A 24,269-nucleotide genomic window follows, 5' to 3' on the forward strand; every position below is an offset into this window, starting at 1 on the left:
AACAGCAGCTGCTTTCTAGATTTTAATTTTAAAGAAACCGAATAACAAATCAGAACTCGTAAGAGCATTCATCCTTTTTTTCCACCATAGGGAAGAAACCCATCCACACACAAAAACCTCATAGCTGGCTTTAAAGCACAGGCATGATTGGATTATGAAATGGATAGAAGAGATTCCACTATCTTGTCTCAGTAACACATGTGAGGCAAAAGACTCTCTCTAGACAGCCTGCCCCCCCCTCCCACCCCAGACCTCTCAGCACAAAAACTCTGAGCACAGAAAGGAAAAAATAAATACATACATAGCTTTGGAGTTTTCTTTGTTCTTTCCCTTTGCCACATTAGTATTCTGCAACAAAACTCATCTGGTAAATTGGTCTTGCACATCATCAACTTAAGCCTAGATTACTTTTCAATTCAAATATATATAATTGACGGCTATATACGATTTTTTCTGATAATTCAATGTAAAAAGTTCACACACAGAAACTGTTCTTTTTGTCATTGCTTATGCAGTAGGTCAACAAGACAGTTTAGAAGCCAGCTAAACAAGCAGTGAATACATGGACTTCAAGAAAGAAAATCCACAAACTCAACAAAGTCCAAACTGTAAACGTGTTCTTGAAGTGTGAATAACAAATGTTAAGAAAGAAATCACTTCAAATATTTGACTATCACATCAACCACACAACTAATAATTACTTTTTTTATAATACCTTATTACTGAATTGTTTCAAGGAATATAGAACATTCTGTTCTTCATAACTTTGCATAATAATCTTTTTTAAAGCATTCACTAGGAAGTCAGCCTAATATACCGTCATTCTAGTTCATGTCATTCACTTTTAGTTACCTTGCTGCTCATTTTCCTTCTGTATTTCACCCAATGTGATGGGAAAGTGACTTTCTGTAATGTTTCTACTTACAAATTCAAAGCATGTACGACCTTATATACAAGCAAAAATTTAAGGTGATATCTTCTGAAATGCAAAATCTGTCAAAGCAATCAGTGAATAACATGCACACATCTTTAGTTCAGACCAATTACCCTGGCTCAGCTTCTACCAGACTTTAACACTTCAAGTTTTATAAATCAAAACAAGCTGAATTCCACAACATAGCTTTATTTAACAAAGTTTAAAAAGTATCAAAGGCCTGCCCTGAACTTCAGCACGCCTATTTCCAAAGTACAAACATAAAGCAGTGATGTGACAGCCTAGAGATGGCTGGTGTCAGAGGATAAGACCTCCAGCCAGGTTTAAGACTTGCAGTCCACCTGAAAATGCATTAGATCACTCACACATGCTTCACATCTGCCAAATTTATTCAGGTTTCTTCTTTAGGATAATTTAAGGAGGACAAGGGTTGTTTCTATATTACCTAAATAGATTGTTTTCCTAAAACATGAAAGGATAGCACAAGCCTATTTTGTAAAGAGAGAAAAAATTCATATAGATGTTAAAAGAGTAACACTCATCAGTACCACTTACTGCACAGCTGAGAAAATACACACCTGGATATCTGTAAAAGAAATCTGGGAAACACACGTTAACTATTTACCATCACAAAGCCTAGCTGTTTAACACACAGAACTGTATTGGGCATCAAGTACTAGAAAGATACCCACCAGGAATAATTATTTCCACATAACTAACAGCCATCTGAACTGTGACTGCTACAATGTGTACAGACAGTACATCTCAACTGTGACTTCTGTGCCCAATCTAATCTGCGCTAGCAAGAGATGTCCTACTTAATGCCTGCTGTGAAATCATCCCTGGCTTTGCCCTTGCCCTTTTTTTCCATCTTTTTTTTTTTTTTAAATTTTACAGTATTATAAGTGAGAATCTGCTAAGAACCTCCCTGAAAGACACATTTAAAGGTGTCTAAAGAGTTGCTTCATAAAGCAAACCTGCTATTTAGAAGTCCTAAGCAACTTACTTTTGAAATGGACAGCTTTCTCAACACGGGTCAAAAAATATGGACAAAAGATATCTTTACAAACAGGCTGTAGGGACTTTAATTGGCTTCTCATCTGAATTCTTCAATGCAGATTGGTGAAGACAACGTAATTCTCTCAAATTCTCTTGACAAAAAATACTCAAGATTTTATTGAAGTCTTTACAGCTCTCTATGTTCCTGACACAGATTCTCAGACAAGAGAAAGTACAAGCAAAGAGTTCTTCATGATTAACTGATGCTCCATGCATCTCATCTTCTGCATATACATTCCCACCAAGTGGGAGAGTATTTCTTACACCGAAGGTATGTTCTGTGCCACCGCGCACAGGATTTTGCGAGATGAGGCCTATCACTGCTCTCCACAAAACTGCATACACCTAGAAACATCCCAGCCACCACCACAAGAGATGGATAAAAGTTGCCACTAGCGGGGCCCACTGTTTACCAGGGCACCTGCTATTTATACACTAAAGGACATACATTCTTGCCATTCCCAGGAAAAGGTAGGGATTCCCCAGGTGTCTGAATCCTGACTGCTCTGTGACCAGGGAAGAGGTACTCAACTAGTCAGGATTTCGAGATATAACCTACAATTGTTTTGTCAAGTCAGGAGCCTGCATCCTAAAGAAAAGGTACAGTATGAGAAGTAAGGACACAATTAAGATTTTAAGTATTTATTTATGTTAAAAAAAATTATCCAATAATATACAGCTTTACCAAATAATATAGTTTACTCTTTACCATAGGTAAAGAGCTCATAAAAAATGCAACTAGCAAAGCCTTTGCAAATATAGTTAGAATTTATTCTTGTTTCCAGTGATAGTTAAAATAGGTTTCTCACAGTTCCCTTCAGCTGTTTCAGCTCTTCAATCAGCTGATGCGCATTAGGCCACCTCTTCTGCTTTATTCAATTCCTCTTTAGCTTCCACATCTGCCAACTCCGGGTGACTGCAAGCAGCATCCGTAGCTGAGAGCTTTTTCATTTTGATGTTTGGCAGTTTCCTCAGATCACCATCCCATTCTCTTAAAGAATGAAAAAAAAAAAGAATAAAAAACAGTTACCGATAGAAATAGTGAGAAGGAATGGGAGGGCTAATTCACCTTTTCTCAGATGCTAACTCAAGTGAGGCTGCTTTTCTAAATTACACTGTCAGTCCCACCGCAGCATAAATAAGCACCAATATTTTCACCTGATCTTGCACACTACGGCAACTGTAATTTGTGAAGAATTAAATACTTTCAGATTTGACATTCTGAACAAAAAAATATATGATTCACTTTATTCCCACAGACTATTTGTATTCTCAGTTACTTTAGGCCACCTGCTTTTAGGTTTGACACACTAAACTCCCAGTCTTGTCAGCAATGGGAAAGCAGTTTGGCAGAGTTTCTTCATCTGGATGCTCAATTTGCAGACCTAATACCACATTAACATAACGTCCTTCATTATGACTTGTATGACTGACTTCAAGGAGACACAAAATGTCAGTAAACATTAATACATAGAAGTATATTATTTCAAAAGGCTGCATGAAGGAGAAAGGGTTCATTTAAATATCACAAGTCAAATCCATACTCAATCAATAGAATGCTTTCTTGATTATAGTAAGTGCACTTCATGGACAATTTTTCTCAAGGGCAAAGACAGTATTTGCCAGTTACAAGATATACATGTTCTATGCTTTACCAAGGTACTAAAACAAGAACACTTCCATCAGATGTCCCAGCCCAAGAAGTCAATTGTGTATTTATAAACACAGCAGCCAGAGGCCTGTCTCCTCTTTAAGAGGCTTTATTCCAACCTCCTGTAAGTATGGCTTCTGGCTACATACCCCCCCTAGGAGCTAGTGGTACATCATTCCTTGCAACATAAGCATTCGTCTTTTTTTTTTTTCTTTTCCTGTACAGTATCTCATTTGATAGAGCTGTCAGCAAGAGTGTTCATTCAATCCGTTACCAAGGCATATTGGCTTGCTGGCCCAGATGAGCTAGCAGCAAGTTTCACTGCTCCCTGATCTCTTTAACTGGATGCAAGTCATCAATTCGTTTAAGAATTTCAACCAGTATATACACACCTGGAGTTGGATCTCAGAAACATGACTAAGAACTTAGTGCTGTTTTGGTTACTTAATGATAAGCTCTGACTATAAATAACTTAGGTCACTATGTTATATGACTACCATTACCGTATGAAATCTCAGTTCAGGTAAGAAAACAGTGTAATTCCATTTATCAATAAATCTATGTCTTGATCCTGCAACACTAACAGTAAATGCTAATTCTTTTTGTGTAAATCAGTCAACAGCTGAGGTGAGAATTTTAGGTGAAGAGAAAACATTATCTAAGAATACTGAAAAAAGATACTTTAGATACAGAAATGAAATTCTAACTGTCCAAGCTTTCTAACCTTTTTAATGATTAACTGTCACCAGCATTTAGTTTGTAACAGCTAAGAAATGCCGAAACAGCAACACCATACCTAGTCTGCTTTTTAAATGACAAATTCTTTTGACAGTTTTGCATAAATTCTTTTTTAAGAAAGAGAGACATACAACATGTCAAATTCAGAAGCACTATTTTGCATAAACAGATTAGTAGTGATGATAAAAAGAACTTACCTGAAAAATTTAAGATGCTTTCTGTTCATAATGTCTGGGATTTCTAATGGGAATGAAAATAAGTTCTATTAGATGTGTTACATTATTCAAGTGAGTCTCATTTCAAAGAAAGAAATGTGAGCTAAAGGGCTGAACATACTATTTCAGAGATTAAAAGAGCAAGAAAATGATAATGAGGATTCATTTAGAAAGTTTCTAGAGCAATATATTAACAGGAAGACCTCTCACTCCTAAAGAAAGGAAATGGAACTTCTACCTATGAAGTGTTCCAGAATTCAAGTGTACCAGCTACTGAAAATCCAATCTTGACAAATAATAAAAGGAAGATGCTTGATTTTCTCTAAACTGACACATCTGAGAAATACCAAATTTTAAGCACTTACAGTTTCCCTTTAAAAAATGTCCAGCAAAGAAACTAGGAAAATAATTAATTTATTATTTGTTTTAAAAGCATAATTAACATTCTCAACCAAGACCGAGGTCTTGTTATGCTAGTTTTTAACAGACATTCACTCAACCATGTGAGTGAGCTCTGCAGAACTTACTATAAATATGCACAACAGAGAAAAGGTAAAATAAGAAAGTTACTTTCAAAGCTGCCCTAATTATACAAGCCTCACTCTAATGAGTACTGAGTGGTCCAGAAGTGTTTTGAAATGGTTTTGGAAAAAAATTTCAAAGCACTTAAGTCACCACTGCAAGCAAGGCAGATCAGCAGTAGAATTAGGAAAGTAACTGATAAGTCAAGTAAGAAAATGTAACAAATGTTTAATATACTTTATAAGATTTACCATGTAGTACAAGAACATATATGTGTGTGTGTTTTAAAAATATAAACACTGTGAAGAGTACAGTAACATGTCAGGTGTTTAAATAGAACACATTCTTGGATTTGGGAATATAATACTACTTCCACCTGCAATGAGACAGTCTGAGCAAAAAAATGTCAATTTGATAACAATTAGTTTCACTCCAATGCAACTATATTTTCCATTGTTAAATACCTGTTCTATAAACTACACAATACTGGGAAACTAGCATTCCATGGTTGCTGAAATGCCTGTTAAATACTGCAGTAAACGCAACATAATATTTATATAGACTGCTGGCACCTATCTCCTCTCATGAGTTGATGTTCCTCTCGACTGAACAGAAGCAAACATCAATAGTTTTAATGACTGAAAGTTTTCAGTCTTCACACTAACAGAAATAAGTGACATATACTCATGACTTTATTACCTTTGGTAGTAAAAAAGAAGGCAAACATCTTGTACAGAGACCTATGGGACAGACCTTCCCCACCACCCCCTGGAGTAGCCAACACGTTCCTACTAGATGTGTAGCTTATAAACTCATGCAGAATTTTACCTAGGATGCCTAAGCTGCTTTGCCTTGATTCACTGCACAGTAACTGATTTTTTAAATGATGGTGGAAAGCAGCAGTGGTGCCGTCTTTTCAGATTAATAACACTTGTCTTACTCAGAAGTATCTCCTTAGCATGCACCGGTGTCATGGTTTTTGCTGCTACTTGTGAACTTATTCATTTGCTTTAAAAATGTTAAGTCACAGGAGCGTGTTTTTCTGAACTAAAGATGGAAAAAATGGAAGATGGAGAAATATGGCACAGGAGCTAATGGAAAAGAAATGAAGACAGTATTTTGGGGAGCAGATATTGTCTGGCATTTCTAAGATGAAGTATTCAGCAACCTCTGTGTTATAATGAAACAGCAGTGAAATGTTTAAGTAAGCAAATTTTTCATGTTTCTGACCCTTCCAGATAGTTGTATTTTATCTTTCTTCTGAGGAAGAACAAGCAGCATGTTAGCTCTCAAACTCTGCCATGAAGATGTTGGTGCTTAACACCATTTCATAACAAGGAAAGACAAACTGACAGAGCTTAATTTGTAAGACAGAACTTGTGCAAAATATGGTAAAGTCAGCAGCTTTCCAACTGTTCGGATGGAGAAGCGCTGGACCAAATTACTTCAAAGTTCCTACAGGCATCTGTATTGGGTTTGTGTGGCAAGGTTTTGGTACCAGGAGGGAGGGCTACAGGGGCGGCTTCTGTGAGAAGCTGCTAGAAGCTCCCCCTGTGTCTGATAGAGCCAATGCCAGCCGGCTCCAAGACGGACCCGCCGCTGGCCAAGGCCAAGCCAATCAGCGCCTCTGTGATAACATATTTAAGAAGGGAAAAAACAACTTAGGGAGAGCTTTTGCAGCCGGAGAGAGGAGTGAGAAGATGTAAGAAACCCTGCAGACACCAAGGTCAGTGCAGAAGGAGGGGGAGGAGGAGCTCCAGGCGCTGGAGCAGAGATCCCCCTGCAGCCTGTGGTGAAGGCCATGGTGAAGCAGGCTGTCCCCCTGCAGCCCATGGAGGAAGGATGAGGGGGTGTAGAGATTCCACCTGCAGCCCGTGGAGGACCCCACACTGGAACAGGTGGAGGCACCTGAAGGAGGCTGTGGCCCCATGGGAAGCCCATGCTGGAGCAAGCTCCTGGCAGGACCTGTGGACTCGTGGAGAGAGGAGCCCACACCAGAGCAGGTTTGCTGGCAGGACTTGTGACCCTGTGGGGGACCCACGCTGGAGCAGTCTGCTCCCCATGGGAGAGACTCACGTTGGACAAGTTTGTCGAGGACTGTTTCCTGTGAGAGGGACCCCATGATGGAGCAGGGGAACGATGAGAGGAGTCCTCCCCCTGAGGATGAAGAAGCAGCAGAAACAATGTGTGATGAACTGACCGTAACCCCCATTCCCCGTCCCCCTGTGCTGCTGAGGGGGGAGGAGGTTGAAACCAGGAGTGAAGTTGAGCCCGGGAAGATGGGAGGGGTGGGCGGAGGTGTTTTAAGATTTGGTTTTATTTCTCATTCCTCGACTCTGTTTTGCCTAGTAATAAATTAGATGAAGTTTTCTCCAAGTTCAGTCTGTTTTGCCCGTGACAATAATTAGTGAGTGATCTCTCCCTGTCCTTATTTGGACCCACAAGCATTTCGTTATACCTTTTCTCCCCTGTCTAGTGAAGCAGGGGGAGTGATAGAGGGGCTCTGGTGGGCACCTGGCCCCCAGCCAGGGTCAACCCACCACAGCATCAGAGGTAAAAAGCTTTTGTCAGCTGTAGGTCTAACTGATCCTGCCTCTGTGCACAGGCTTGAACTGGAGGGCTTCTAAAGCATAACTAGAGAAAAAAGGGACAGAGGAGCCAGTTCTGGTGTCAGAGTGCCCTTCTACAGCTGTCTCTCACAGAACTATTTTTTAACTAAGCGCTCTGTGACAGTCTGCTGAGATGTTTTATTTCCTTCCAGAAGTATGCTGTTAATAAAAACATTATCCTTCTTCACAGCAGTAACACTTCTCTCTCCGAAAGCAAAGATTCGCACAAGAGATTTACCTACATCGCACAAGGACTGAAATGTCACTGCTTTGTCAGTGCTCTACACAGAATATAGGCTGCATATATATCAAATCCATTAGAACTGTCGTACAGAGAAACACCTAAGTCAGGTCAAAAGATGATATTGCAGCCTGAAGTTAAAAAAGGAAAAGGATGTTAGAAACTGTAATGCTCTTTAGACAAAGAACCATTCATTTACATAATAATGATCGTTACAGAAAACAGCAGCTAACAAACAGTATAGTAGTTATACTACCAGATACATGTAAATGATACATTTTTCATCTGAATTAAATCAATTTCCATATAACCTGAAGTTTCAAGAATTAACTAATAAAAATGGTGTGTTTAGCTTTAAGGACCATTCTTCCCCAAGATTAACATTGTGCTTCTGAGAGAACATGCAAGGTAATTAGAAGCAAATAATCAAAAATGTATGATGTTCAGATGAAATAATTATGATGCTTTTCAACTGAAAGCATGCTAACCCTGAGTTCCAAGGGCATATCCTATAAAGGATTCCCTTTCAATAGCTTTGCTGTAGACATATAAAACCAGATTAAAAACACACACACAAAAATGACATCAGGAAGAAAACTGCAGTAAAATTAGTGTAGATATATTTAAGGAGTAAGGAAGTGACAAGAAGCTGCCAACAAAACTCAACCACCTCACAGACAGACTGAATGTTCCTTGTGTAGGTACTGTTTTTTACAAAAAGACTAGAATTTACTATGCTTTTGGATATTTACCACTTTTGTAAACAGCCAGTAAAGAAGAATTAATTTTTCATTTACATATATCTGATATATACATAGCATCAAGTTTTAGGAGACCCTTCTAAATGTAAACAATTTATATAATGTAGTTTCTTTATAGCAAATGAACATGTATACAAACAGAGTTCAAGAATAGGGGGAAAAAAACCCAACAAATACTAAGTCAGTTATAAAAGCTCCACTCACTACAGCTTCCAGGGATAATAATGAGCTAGAGCATAAAAGCACAGTCTCCAGCTGATTTCCATTTATCCCCAATCTCTAATTACAGTATTTAGCAGCAACTATTTTCCCTGAATGAATACTGTACTAGACAGAGAGCAAAACCTGAAGCAGCTGTGATAACAAATAATGAATGATTTGAGAGTGTATTTAATATGTGAAGTTGCACCATGCTCTCTGAATGCTTTACTTACTAATACTATAATAACCTCAAATTTTGCTTACAATATTTCTGGATTCGTCTTTATTTTTATGTTGTGCTTGTGCATTGACATCTTTCTATCCAGTCCTACCACTTTTTTTCTGTCAGCTCTCCACAAAGCAATAAGGAAAAAGGAAGAACTAAAATTTAAAAGCAAAACCAAAAAGGAGATAGATTTTCTACAACTAAGCTATTTGATGACATTCATAGTATCTATTTTCCTACGACTTCTTTCCCTTCCTTCTAAGAAATCAAAGATTACGCGTGAAGTCATACAGATATTCCTCAATTCCTCTGTCACTGCAGGTTGTGAAAGTACTCAATGATATAGGCAAAATTTTAAAGCCATTCATTTTCTTTATTAGTACAATATAAATCAGGGAAAGGGAATATGATGCATAACCCAAACCTTGCTGTGCTTTGTATCCTACCCACAGAACAATGTAGATTTTTCATTTCTTCCATGACATACATACACTGTTAGAATGACTGATTGCGCCTGAGTAATAAATACTTTAGCATTAAAGCCAAGTTCATCATGCAACTCCAATATGCTTATTTGTTAAAGCAAAATATATGTGTCACTACTATTTTGAACTTGACTCTCCTCAGAACAAGTCTTTGCTTTTGGTACTTTCATTATCCCTTTGTCTTTCTCCCTTATTTCACCAGATTACTGCTGCTTCCCTTCAGCCTAGTTCCAGCTATCAAATTTTTTTCAATGTAGCTTGCATCTGTGTACTACCTCCAAAACCAGAAAATACTTTCAAAAAGAGTGTAAGTGTTTCTTCTTAAAGAAGACTATGCACCTTAAGAGGAAATTTTCAGCTCTAATGCTTATGTTGCGGTTTTCACACATGACTGCTCCTCAGCAGATTTCATTAGACAATCTGATGGCATGGATGGCTACCGCAAAGGACGATAAATGGTAATAAGAAAGTCAACCAGAATATCCAGCGTTATGATTTTACTCAAACTTGTGATAATAGACAAGGTGAATGTTTAAAAACTCAAAGTGCTTTCAACCAAGCTCTTATCTACAAGATTTTTAATTTTAAATCTTTGGAGTTTTTGTGGGGGTTTGATTATTAAGAGGTTAAGTGTTAGGGCCTTCACACACACACAGCACTTACACTCCCTCCACCACCATCTCCAGTAAGTCAAAGAAAGGAGCATAACTCCTCTGCCTGAGAAGAGGAGGAAAAATGTGGTTTTCTACTTGTGGGTTATCAGTTATGCCTGTAGAATAAAGCCTGTAGAGTCTATGTGTCATAATACCCCAGGATTTCTTCCTGGAATACCAAATTTTAATAGGAAAACTCCAAAAATATTCAAATTTTGGAAATACATCAGTACTTCAATTTCTGCTGCAATCATTCTCCCACACGAAACACATCTCAACTGTAGTGGAATGAAAGGTCTCTTTACAGAGATGTTTTAGGCTCATGAGTTCAGAGGCTTTGGTTCTTTTTAAGTTCATGAACCCTAAAGCCCACTCTCTCATGATATGAAACTTGCTGAAGTTCCTCATGCCACTGGTCCACCTCAGTGGAAAGGGGCAAGCCAGGCCACAGGTTTGTCCCTAACAGTAAGTTTGTATATTATTGTAAGAATGTTAGAGAAGCTGTGTATTCATTGGCACAAGTCCAGATAATGAAGCCCACCTAAAAAAAAGTAATTTGTAGAGAAAGTGATGCTGGTTATTCCCCACATGAGCAAATAAAGTCTTTGTGCTGATACATGTTAAAACATGCACACCCGCTAAAATGCACTTTTAAGATAAAAAAATACTTTGTATATAATGAAGGTCCAAGCAAGCTGCTGAACAGAATTTGTATTTGAGACAGGTCCATTAAATCTCACTTTAGTCTCAAAAATATGTTACATATGCCTGCACTAAAGAGGAAGTACTAGCAAAGATGCACAAAGGGAAAGTACTAAAGCAGAAATATGAGTCAGATCTCCACCATCTTTTTTCTCCTTTTCTTCACCCTGCCCCTCATCCCAAATCCTTAGCAAGGCATAAATATCTAGCTGTTAGTTAATTCCTTTAAAGAGAAAAATAAACGTCTAGAAATTTCACTTAGATTGTAGCCTTGTGAGCAGGAGGAGATGGTGTGATTATTTCTAATGTTTTTACATACCTATTCCATAGCCTTCATAGAGTTGTCTTTCACGTTCTATGGTCTGCTTGATGACAGTTTCCCGTGAACCATGCTGTCTTCCTTGTCTACCTTTAATACTGTTTTGTAATTCAATCTGCTCCAATTCCGCATTGAAGCGACACATATAACTGAAAGAAATAAAATGCATTTATGCTAGATGCAGTCATGAAAAACTTTTGCAAAACAGAATTACTTTGATAATCTAAAAAGTAATTTTAGTAATTCTATTTATTTTCTAATTTAGTCAGAGATGTTTCTTAGATTTGAACTATTACTTTAATCTTCAAAGTGGAAGCTCCATTTAGAACTTCATTTGAATCACCTGCAGCTTCTAGAAGGATTAGTGGTTTTATTTGTTGGGTTTTTTAAAACTATGTTTGCATAAAACAAAACTCCCACATTAATATAATTCATCTGCTCTGGAAGACCAGTATTAAATCTAAGTATTCCTCAATTTTAATTACTGAATTTCACCACTTCAATATTTTTAAAGCTCTTCTTTGGCACGTGTTCTACATCATCTTGCAAACATCCAACCCAAATCCAAAAAGTAAGCTTTTATTGCCTTTGCAGTATCACTAGTGTTGCTTAGCAGTTTACAGATTTCATGAACAGTGTAGGAAATATGTCAGAGCTTCTGAAAGGAAGCGTTTAAGTGTCACTGAGTAACCCAATTAGAAAATGCATGCAATTACTACTGTCCAAGTCATTTAAAGTCCTCCATACACTACAAAAGCAGATATACTTAAACAATAAAAAAACCTCAACAATATATGTCTTATTTCAGTAATTCTAGTGTGAATACACACGTTTCAATATATAATTAACCTGAGTTGCAACAAAAATCAACTACTTGATATTATTAACAGTAATACATTAAAAGTCCTCCTCTGAGTCATCATCACTTTACAGATCTTTTTCAAGAACATTATTTTAAAAGACAAATCAAGCTTTTTAATCCTATTTTTAACACCGGTCTTACTTTTCAATTAGTTCGCCAGCTTCCTTCTTTGTGTATTCAATTTTATTGGGGTCAAGGTGACTTTGAAACCATTGCAATTTTTCTCCTACAAAAAATAAACTTAACATTAATGATTATATCATCACTGTAGAACCAACACAGATTAAAGTTCTTCAAAGTTTCTGAAATAACCCCCCATTTTTCAAGATTTTGAATGGCACCGTAGACTTACTGATATTGCGCGTACCAGGTATGAAGGTAGCTGTAACAACAACATTCTCACATCATTTCAGATGTATTTTATATCTGCCTTATGGAAAAAAGGTGTTACACTTTGCTTTACTGGAAATTAGTGTTTAAAATATCACTGTATCAATCGCTTAAGACGGAAACTAAGGAAGGCCCCAAGGGGAAAAAAAACAACACAATGGCTGAGCAAGAGTTCTGATCATCACAATTTTTAAACACATTAAATTGAGAAGGTGCAGTGTCAATCATATGAAAGAGAAAAAATATTTCAGGTTGTGTCTCCATTTTGAATTTAGTTGCTAGCACAATTGTGTCTGTTAACGTACATACGTCACCCTCTTTTACAAGCAATTAAAAAAAGCACGGAGACAAGTACAATAAAGACATGTACAGATGTACAAAATAGATGTTTGGTCTATTACTGCCTTGTTGTCATGTACACCTACTAAAGACTAGGCTATGCTCAGCCTCAACTTCAATCGTGTATATACTGAGTGAACATGTCAGATATTTCAGCTTTTTAACAAAGTCTATTTTAAGATTACAGAATCAGATTATATTGAAGTAAACTCTAATTGGGGTATCTGTAACATTGGTAAAAAAAAAATCTATGCAAAAAAGTTGAATACTGTATTCAGTAATAGAGTTTCTGCTCACCAATGATGCTCAAACGCAAAGCTTTATCAGTCTTCAACCTAGCAAAGAAAAAATAGATATGTTAGCTAGGAATGAATACCATACAAATAATTATTTTCATTTTTTTCCTCCAAAAAGATTTTTTTGGGGGCAGTCACAATGAAAGTCAAGGTAAAATTTCAAATAGAAATATTTGCCAAATTCAGAATGATGTAAAAGTTACTCTGCTTCACCTAAAAAATTTCCTTTTTGGTAAAACTGCTATCTGAAATTTGTCCAGTTTACCTATTAAGTTAAACAGTTTCTAGAGGAAATTAGGACACACCACTTTTCTTAGAGCACAGCAAAAGGAATTTCATGGAAGACCTGCACTGTAAGAATTTCATTAAGCATTTCTAATATTCTGCTGGTACGTTTAATGAGTTTGCAGATCAAGAACAAAAGATTTCACCACACTGCATCCTTGCGAATCAAGCATACAATGTGAAAACTACCATTCTAGTATCTAATAAATTGTAATAATTAAAGTTTGTGCTTAGTGAACAGTAAAAGTTAATTGGTTAAGAAACCAATATTAAGAATTTTATAAAAAAAAAAAATCCATCTGTGGTGGGTTGACCCTGGCTGGGGGCCAGGTGCCCACCAGAGCCGCTCTCTCACTCCCCTCATTCACTGAACAGGGGAGAAAAGGCATAACGAAACGCTTGCGGGTTGAGATAAGGACAGGGAGAGATCACTCACTAATTATCGTCACGGGCAAAACAGACTGAACTTAGAGAGGGAATTGATCTGATTTATTACTAGGCAAAACAGAGTGGAGGAATGAGAAATAAAATCAACTCTTAAAACACCTCCCCCCACCCCTCCCATCTTCCCGGGCTCAACTTCACTCCCGGCTTCAACCTTCCCCCCCTCAGCGGCACAGGGGGACGGGGAGTGGGGGTTACGGTCAGTTCATCTCACGGTGTTTCTGCCGCTTCTTCATCCTCAGGGGGAGGACTCCTCTCATCGTTCCCCTGCTCCAGCATGGAGTCCCTCTCATGGGGTGCAGACCTTCAGGAGCAAACTGCTCCAGTGTGGGGTCCCCCACGGGGTCACAAGTCCTGCCAGCAAACCTGCCCTGGCGTGGGCTCCCCTCTGCACGGGTCCACCGGTCCGGCCTGGAACTTGCTCCAGTGTGGGCTTCCCACGGGCTGCAGCCTCCTTCAGGTGCCTCCACCTGCTCCAGTGTGGGGTCCTCCACGGGCTGCAGGTGGAATCGCTACACCCCCTCATCCTTCCTCCATGGGCTGCAGGGGGACAGCCTGCTTCACCATGGCCTTCACCACAGGCTGCAGGGGGATCTCTGCTCCGGCACCTGGAGCACCTCCTGCCCCTCCTTCTGCACTGACCTTGGTGTCTGCAGAGTTTCTTACATCTTCTCACTCCTCTCTCCGGCTGCAAAAGCTCTCCCTAACTGGTTTTTCCCCTTCTTAAATATGTTATCACAGAGGCGCTGATTGGCTTGGCCTTGGCCAGCGGCGGGTCCATCTTGGAGCCGGCTGGCATTGGCTCTGTCAGACACAGGGGGAGCTTCTAGCAGCTTCTCACAGAAGCCACCCCTGTAGCCCCGCCGCTACCAAAACCTTGCCACGCAGACCCAACGCACCATCGCAAAGTATTTTCAACTCCACCTCAATCTCTGGCAGGATACTTGAAGCCGCCTGTACTCTATGGGATGTGAGTACACAATTCAGTTTGGGATTAATTCCCATCCTTTTGAGCAGTTCTCAGAGAACACAAGTTTTCTAACAGGTAATACAGTGCCTCATGCATTTTTGTCCTGAAAGTCTCAGGTTCAGTCTGCAGCAATGAATGTTGCTGAATGTCACTTTATTTCCAGAAAGGAAAACAATAGACTGTTAGAATAAGTATAAAATTTGTCACTGGAAAAAATACCTTAGCCATGCATGTTCAGTGGACCTCTGATAAAATCAACTTATTTTCTTATTACTTATTAAGAAAATTGATAAAGGATAAAGAAAATCATAAAAGATACCATTGACAAAGAACAAACAATGCCAAAATTCAACACAGTTCAAAGCTAATGTGTTCCTTCATTAAATTCCTTGTACCCTATAGAATTTAATGAGCACTTTTGAGTTAGTGAAGTAACTCAGAGCACAGAAGTCTGTGACCTGTCACAAAAATCTGGAGCAAAAGAGCAAGCCCTATTTTCCAGAGACAAACATACTTGTGTCACTTGCCCACAAACCTACATTATTAAAATAAAGATTAGCTTTTTCAAGAAGTAGTTCATCCTCTGAAGACCATTTAGAAGCCACATAAAAGCAAATGCACAGCATGTGTGTGCTGCTAAGAATTCCACTAGCGCATTCAAGAAAAGTCTTTTTACTTCTATAGATCCTCAGCATCTGGGATAAGCATTTTTAATGCAAAAGTCTATGGGGGTCAAGCATGGGGTTTGAGTTTTATCATACCTGCCAAAAAAACCTAAGCTGGTTGATTAATTAAAAGATTTTAGTGTCAAAACAAAAATTACTCTCATTCCTGTGGGTTAAAGGACAGACCTGGATGACACTATATAAAAAAAGAAAGGAAAAAGGAGTTAAATTAGAAGTCAAGCTTTAAAAACTCAGCTGTAGAAGATGCCTTCAATAAAAACTGTGGTAGGTGGCCTACAGGGAGCTTACAGCAGTGAGTTCTGAACAGTAATAGCAACCAAGAAAAGGACACATATTCCACACAGTGGAACTCCACAACAGCAGTCCCTGCTCTGAACCCTGCATGGCAACACAGCCAGCCGAGCATGTCTGCAAAGCGTTGCCATGGAGAAAACTACGATGCCATCTAGAAAAGCTGCCCAATTAGAATCATAAATCATGTCATGTATTTATGCTTTAAAACACTACAAATTACCATTTGCACCTGCAAGGGTCACTAGATCCTTCATTTATCAAGGCAATGAAGTATATAACCAAGATCATCTTCTGGAAGAAAAACCTTCAGTCTCTAGGTGTACACAACTTATTTCAGTATGAGAAATAATGAATGATAGGATCGGATGCTGCCTTATTGTACTTTTCATAAAAACCTTACCTCAATGACTGCTAGAAGGCAATAGTATTAGCAAGGAGGCTAATCAAATAAGTTAAGTCAAAGAAAGTTCCTCTCAACCCCTTCCACACAATGAGTAACATCTCTGGCTCAAGGGAAAGAGAGGATGAGGACAAGGATACAATGCTGTGGCAGGCTGTCGCTTCTTAATGATTTTGTCCTCCACCCACCTCCCCAAAATCATCTGCTTAGGCACTGATTATTGATATGGATGATTAGTGGTTTTCTTGATGATTACGAAGTACTTAAAAGGTTAAAGCCTTCATGCTCCATCAGCACCTCTTTAGCTCAGATATTGTATTAAACTGTTCTACTCTAAATACTAACAATATTAGTGTTAATAAATATTTGCCAAATGAGTTTACCTGTTCAGTATTTTCTCCCATAACACCCACACATACAGATGCCACCTATGGCTCTAAGAACTAAGACAGGCTCTTTCATTAAGAAAATAAATCTGACAGGACATATTTCCTTGTTTCTTGTTTCAGGTTGCTAAATACCTTCCCTATTTCTCCCTACATATGTCAGGTTTTGTTAGTTTACACACCGATTAGTGGCATGGCTTGGTTAAGCATTTTAGGATGCTTCCATATGAAAATCCCTCTGTAAGAATCAAAAATTTAGCTTTTTTTCATTTTCTTTTTATTTCTGTAAGCAAAACATATAATTTTAAGAGCTACCACTTTTTCTGTTCCACAAAGAATCTGCAAGAGCACATCTCAAAGCATCACTGCTGCAAATAACGCAAGTAGAAGCACAGTGGCCCAAGGGAGATAAAGAGGTTAGACAACAGAAAAGCTAAGGAGAAACAAAGAGCTCCACAAGGAGACATTTTAAAGCTACTGCTTACTCCTAAGGGGTTGCTTCATGCCAGATCAAGAAATAAACTCGTTAGCTCTCATATCTCAGAGCATGACAGTATTAGACTGCTATATTTGTAATGAAAATGCACAAACTCCTAAAAAATTACAATATATGCACAATAGAAAGGGTATATTTTGAATCGGGAGGGGAAAAAGACAGAAGAAACCCCCCACAGTGCTAGATCAGCTTTAGCTACCAAAATCAGAGATTTCATCAGGTGCAAACAAAACATGATTGATGTTGGTACATCACTACTAAGAAAAGTTCCAGGAATATCCCATTATGGTCTGGTTTCCTAAAGTGTAGGAAAACTACTGTTCTACTGGCGCCAGTGAACAAGCTATTACTGTCTCAAAAAAACATCTTTGTAATGATTTAACAGAGCAAACAAGTTGCCTATAGGAATAAGGACCCACATGCAGATTAAGAGAGAAAAAATTGGTAGCAATACACTGGAATTTGTTGCTGCTCATCAGAGCTTGAGGAGAACTGAGAAGAGGGATGCAGGCAAGAAAAAGGTGCGATTCAAGTGAACAAGATGACCTAAGATCGTAGTCAATTTTCTAAAATCAACTGTTCTGTCTCCTCTTATTACGGTCAAAATTGGTCTTTTGTAGTGCAGCCACAGTTTCTGGGCAATAAGCTTATTATTACTGTCATATTACATTGTAAATGCTTGTACTGAAGAGTATCTGGACAATGGAGGCTGTAAGAGACTTCTGCAACTTAGAGCAGAATTTCTCTCTCCTTTTTCCCAGTGCTGCATTAAGCAATGAAATTCCTTGTGGGTAATGTCTTCCCTTTTTTATTATCTTCTTTGGGCAAAAGATACTTGAATATGCACCTCAACTAAATGTGATTTCCTTTCCTGTTTAACATAAACAGGAATGTTCACAGTAGTTTTTTCTCTTCATCATATAGAAAAGTTTAACTTTTTTAGAAGAAAACAGAAGCCTCAACTGTCTCTAGTCCTAAATCCTCTCTCCAGCCAAGTACCAAAGGAAAACAAAACCAAAAGAAAGAAACCGCACAAAAGCAAAACAAACATTTACTGATATTTCTACAAAAGACATTCTCACCTTCCAGTAACATTATTAAGTAAACTTATTGCAGTTAAGTCACAAATTTGGAAGCAACAATGCCAGAGCATTTATTTAGTATTATCAGCTGCCAGTAACAGAAAACATTCAATAGACCTGCAAAAGGAATGAGGAAGAACAAAACTGGTGTGGGCTGCTGCTTTTTCCTGAGTGTAGGAGTGGAAAGCTTTCCTTTGACCACAGCATCAGAAATTTATCTTGTCTTTTTCAGAACTCTGCAAAATGAACCTAAACCCCACCATTATATTAAAGAAACAGAAAGCTAAGTAATTACACTAAAAAGACTGGTTAGCGGTTAAATTGACTGTTTTTGAACATATGCTTAACTCCCAACATTTAAAAAAAAAAGATTTTAACAAGTTGATCACTAAGATAACAGAGATCCAAAAGAAACAGAAACCCTTAGCAAGACTTCTGAAGAAGGAAGAAATCCAAGACAGTAGAGAAAATAGAACATAGACAACTGGAAGATCTTTTTAATGCAAATTATTTTTAGAACACCACAACAAGAGAGATCTACAAAGTGCAAATCTGTGAACAACACTAGTTAATTGTTTAGCATCCAGAACTGCAAGATATAGAAAACTTATTTACAGATAGATTATTTTGCTATCACAATACGATTCGGATGGTCCAGACTGACACACCACTTTTGGTGGAACAGTTTACCTATGCAAAATGGCCTAGAGGCCTCACACTTGAAATAGTAAGGAAACTTGGAAAAGAAAAGGCAGAAATCAAGAAACAGAGCCTAAAAAAATGGATAGCAATCTACATCCTCTAATCTTAAACTGAGTTTATCTCTGTGAAGCACTTTTGCTCTGTGAAGGCATTAGGCTTCACTGATGCCCACAAGAATTCAGGATAAACCATTTGCTCTTTCATTGGGTTGCTTGAAGCTTAGCTTTTATTATTATTTAATCATTTTTCATAAAATGGCACTTTTTCCTCAGGTAAACTGTGACACATACCAAAAGATGGTCTGCTTGTTTCACTCAGAAGGATTCTGCTGCCATGACTAGCTCCTTTTGCTACATTTTCAGAGGAAAGGAACAGGAAGGCTAACCGTACTTCTATAAAGACCACTGTCTCTTAAGCAGGTAAAAAACTCATTTATAAATAAGTTTGTTTCTTTTAAGTAAAATTCCATTTTAAAAAGCAAGTAACTTTATAAAGAAAGGCTGAAGTAACACGGTAGACTGACATGTGTTAGCACTTGAACTAAACTTAAATCTGAAATAAAAAAAACTTTCATAGAGGATTAACCTGTCATTGTGCCCAGGGGAAACTACTGGCGCCCAAATGAAGGGCAAGGAGCATTTAGCTGTCTTTAACAGCCAGTGGCAACGGGTGCTAGGAGATAAAAGGAAAACGCTGTAGCAATTGTTCTACATGTACTGCTAGTCAAGATTAGGTGTTACTTGCAAGGCATAGGACATAAACTCCCTAAACATATACCCTCAATTCATACTTGTGGAACTTGGTTCTCCAACACTGCTGTTCAATCCAACAAATCAATTTTTTTAGTATTGCAATTATTGGTGCAGTTAAAAAAATATCAAAAATTAACGTGGTTGTACTGAGAGGTGCATTCCACAATGTATTAACTGGAGCATCTTTTGTAAAACTAGAACCGTGGGGGCTAGTGCAGATAAAAGACTGGTATTGTCATGTGCAGAGCTATGAGACAAGCACAGACAGAAATCTACATAATAAATCTACGTATCTACTCTGGCAAGCACAGACAGAAATCTACATAATAAAGACTAGGCACGAGAACCAACTCTCAGACAAGCAAGTCTCAGTAGATTTGTCACCAAATCTATCTGGTGACAACTGCTGAAAGAAAGGAAAAATCCAATAAATTAAATAATTTAATTTTTTGTCTGTCATTGGGGGACCTAGAACTTTTTTTTTTTAACCAAACTTAAGGGTTAAGATCATCTAGATCATCGTACAAGAAAGTACAAGGTGTGTTACAATTGCTTCCTACGAGTATATCTGTTTAGAGAATCAGTTAAAGAGTCAGTAATATTTCCAGTTTACTGAACCTCGTGTGCTTAAAACCACCAAGTGCCCTTTGGCTCCAAAAATAATTTTGATTCCATATTTTGCTTTGTGGACCACCTGGCAATGTTAATGTGAGCTAAGAGTCCACCACTGCAAAGGTGGCTCCGGTAGCCCAAGACACCCTGACACTGCTCTGAACACCCTTAAAGCAGTAAACTTCTCAGCTCTTCAGCAGAAAAAGCACCTGTGTTAGAATTAAGCAACATTACTTACTTACTATGACTTGCCAAATCTAGCTGCCTCAGTAACAAAGCCTAGTCAGTACAAAGCCAGCATCTTTTCATTCCTTTTCAAGGAAAGGATGACCTGATTACTGCAATATTAATGCATTAAGCACAGAAATGAATGATGCATTTGGTACTTTATTACCTGCAACAAAATAGATTGCCCGGCACAATCTCTAACATATACCTTAAAACCATCTCCGTGAAAAGAAGCAATTAAAGAGCAAGTTAAATGGGAGAATACTATTCCAGTGGGAGTTCTTTGCTTTAACGTCTTGCTGTTGCAAGAGGAACCAAAAGTAGCACTCTAACAAGAAATGCCAGCACAGGTGTCTGTATCAGCATAATTCTACTCACAGAGACAATCACTAAAAGATTTTATTGAGTGTGCCATATCATAATGAATAATCAGTACATCACTCCATGCAGTAAGTTTTCTTGTGCATGGATTTCGTTATGGCAAAGTCACAGATGTAAGCACAAAGACTCAAGTATGATTCAGTTATCTTTTGTGATTAACTACTCTGAGTGGCAGTTATGAGGCAAGATAAGAGAGTTGAGGGATGAAGTAGTCAATTTAGCACTAGGAAAATAATCTACAATAAAAACTTACTTACAATCAGCAGTCAGAGAGCACAGACAAAACATGAAGCAGCAGGGAAAACTTCTCGCACATTAGGAAACTGCCTGATCCTCAACACACTCGTGAATTCTTGCAGCAGCTCTGCTCAAGACTACATGACACAGCTATGCTCGTAAAGGGCCCCTTTCCAGTTAGAGCAACCTTACAACTTTGCTGTGGATAAGGTTGTACATCCATCCCCAATTATAAAAGTGCACAGTCTGTGAGGAGCATTTCAACTGTACCAGGAGTTCCCAATTTAACACCTTCAGGCAAGTGAATATTTGGGCTCAGCTCATACAGTCCATCCATATACTAGTATACTTTGACAGAAAATGCTTCAAGTTTGCTTTATTAACTTTCTAAACAAACAATCACAGCATATCAACTAGAAAGCTGAGAGAGAATGGAAACTAAAGGCCAGTCTTCTTCAGCTATCTTTTCCATCTGTGGAAGGGGGAAGTAAAACCTAAAAGCAGAAAACCAAACTTGCCATGGAACAGCAGGAAATCACCAAAGAGGGGTTAACTATTCAGTTTTATTCAGAAGTCTCTCTTCTGCAGGAAGGTTTCTGGGTTTCCTTTCGTATGAAGTCAGCACTTCAGCACAAGAAGCTAGACCCTAAGCAGGATTCTTATTAGATCTTGGAGTAAAGTCAAACTAGATGACTAAGCTTCATGTGAAATCACCAGCGTCACGCTATTCGGGCTATAGAAAGCAAAATGCTGCGATAAGAAGAAACCTAACTTGTAAGGACAATACCAAAAACCAAGAAGCAGAACTATACACTTTGTATAAGCTGATTTCATGATTGTAAACCTGTCAGTTCACATGGCCCAGCAGTACTAATTTATGTAAGTCTTTCTTTTATCTTAAGGTTATACCAGCTTAACAGTCCCCTTCCACCACCATCCTCCCTCAAAAAAAAAAATATCTACTGTGATACTATCCTTTGGTCTGTACACAGATTTTGCAGTCAACTTACTTTTCTTTCTTTTCCTGTTTATGTGCTTCCCTTGCAAGCTGTGCAGCTTTCCTGCTGTAAGGATGGATAACTTTTTTCTCTTGCTTCCCTCCTTGGGTTTTTCGTAACTTTGGCTGAAAAGAAATCAAAAGTAGTATACGCTACTAAAGTTAAGTAAAACACTAAAGGTCAGATAGGAGCACACACCACGGTAAAGAATCAGTATCTCAGAAAGCCCTTAACTTACAGCAGCAGCTTATCAGTTACACATTAGATCTTACCCTCCTCAGTAACAAACAAAATTACTTGAACATGGTATATGTTGTAACAAAACTACCAGAGCACAGAAAATTATGTAAGAAATCTTACGTAGTGGCTACTCTCAAAATATCTACTTTGTAGAACCCTGCAGCTAAGAAATTAAGATTACCTCTCTGTACCTTTGCAGTAAATGTCCCCATTCAAGCTTCTATCTGATTGCTGCATCTGGGTTTCTGACAAAAGCCGTATATAATTTGTACAACCTAACAAAAAGGAATTTCTTGTCCCTCCCCGCAGCCCTTGAGAATGCCTCACACCAGGGAGCAGCCAGAGGCTTTCCTTCTCTAGCCCTTCATGCAGCACAGAGGGAATATAACTCACAAATTTAAAAAATACTGTAACACTAGTTTAAGTTATATTACTTTTTGGTTAAAAAGTGCTTGAACAAAACTGGAAGGGTTTATAAAACAATATACAATTTAAATCTTTAAAATGTTTAACTGTGTGCAAAAGAAACACCTGAGAGCAAGGAGGTTAAATGTGCAAATGTGATGCAGGAAACAGCAATCAATAAACGCAAACTTTAATACATCATACTATCTGTGCTTAGGATGGCAAAAAAAAAGATAAAGTCAAAGACAAGTTATCCTGAACCCCTAACAGAAAATCCTGCGAGGCACCCTGCACTAGTTTCACACGGTAACCCCGCTCCTCGCTTCCTCGTCAGTCCAGAGGCGCCGGCGGGTACCGGCACAAAACCGACCCCGCTGCCCCCGCCCGCCGGCTTCCCGGCCGGGAAGGCCTCAGCCGACGCAAACCTCTGCGGGAGGAACCGCGCCCATGCGACGGCCAGGGTCACCGGGGACTCCCCCTTCCCTCGCGACCGCCGAGCGCCGGGAAGGGGGCACCTTTTAAATGCGAGGTCGGTTTACCGCCATTAACGGCCCACACGGCCGCCTGCCGCGTTTCAGGGGACCCGCCGCAGACTCCCAAAGCCTCCTCAGGAACGCGGGCGGGGCCGTTCCCGACGGGAAGAGAAGGGCCGTGAGCGCCCCGTGAGGAGCCCCCCGCCGCCCCCAGAAGCGGGGGCTGACACAGCCGCACCCCGACCGCCCGCCTCCTCATCCCCATCACCGCGTCGCGCCACACGCACCATGGCGAGCCACCCTCCTTCCGCCGCCGCGGTGCACCAGCCAGAGCGGTCCGGGCGGGCGGCGCGCGCAGCGCGGCGGGCGTTCCGCGGCCGGCGGTGCCAGTTGCCACCAGCTTTGCTGACCGAGAGCCCCAACGTTACTTGTTCCGAGCGTGCCGAGTTTTTTCCCCAAAAACCAAACAGACCACGGGCACAAAGGTGCGGGTTGGCCCGGGCTGTAGAGCTGCTCCTTTGCCGTCTATAAGCAGGCTTGCGGTAAGAAGTCACCACCCAGACGATGGGCTGACAGAAAATCCTTTGTGACTGTTCAGCTCCGAGCATCACAGCCTCCATAGAGACACCATCTTTAGGCCTTACTACATCTTGCCTCTCAGGTGCCAGTGACTCTTTTCTGTCAAATGTTTTAATTCATTCCTATAATATTAAATGAGAAGCGCAGGAGGTCAGTACTCCTTTGGTCTGGACTGAGTGACTTCTCGCCAGGCTTTAGAAAGGACTTTGTGCCCCCAAAACTTCCCCGTTCTTGCCAACTCCGTCACGTAGGCTGACAGACTTTAGGCCTCCCCGTAAGCCTTACCTCTCTGGGATACTGCAGAAGAACAAGACGAAGATGTTATGGAAGGTAGAACTGCAGGCAGGGGCGGGCGCCCTCCCCAGCTGCCCCCCGTGAGGAGGTCCTGGCGCCCAGGAGAGGCTGCGCTTGTTCCA

At 39.4% G+C, this 24,269-nt stretch overlaps 1 protein-coding gene across 1 annotated transcript; it reads right to left on the reverse strand.

Annotated features, from left to right (window-relative positions):
* Window positions 1-294: 294 nt before the first annotated feature.
* Window positions 295-23,543, reverse strand: TMA16 (translation machinery associated 16 homolog). The gene is given in 8 exon segments (XM_054825518.1): window positions 295-2,851; window positions 2,853-2,984; window positions 4,580-4,622; window positions 11,317-11,465; window positions 12,320-12,404; window positions 13,205-13,242; window positions 22,169-22,281; window positions 23,341-23,543. Coding segments are annotated over 8 exon segments (633 nt in total). The 5' UTR covers window positions 23,347-23,543; the 3' UTR covers window positions 295-2,784.
* Window positions 23,544-24,269: the final 726 nt, after the last annotated feature.

Source organism: Grus americana, chromosome 4, assembly GCF_028858705.1.
Source record: "Grus americana isolate bGruAme1 chromosome 4, bGruAme1.mat, whole genome shotgun sequence".
Taxonomy (NCBI): Eukaryota; Metazoa; Chordata; class Aves; order Gruiformes; family Gruidae; genus Grus; species Grus americana.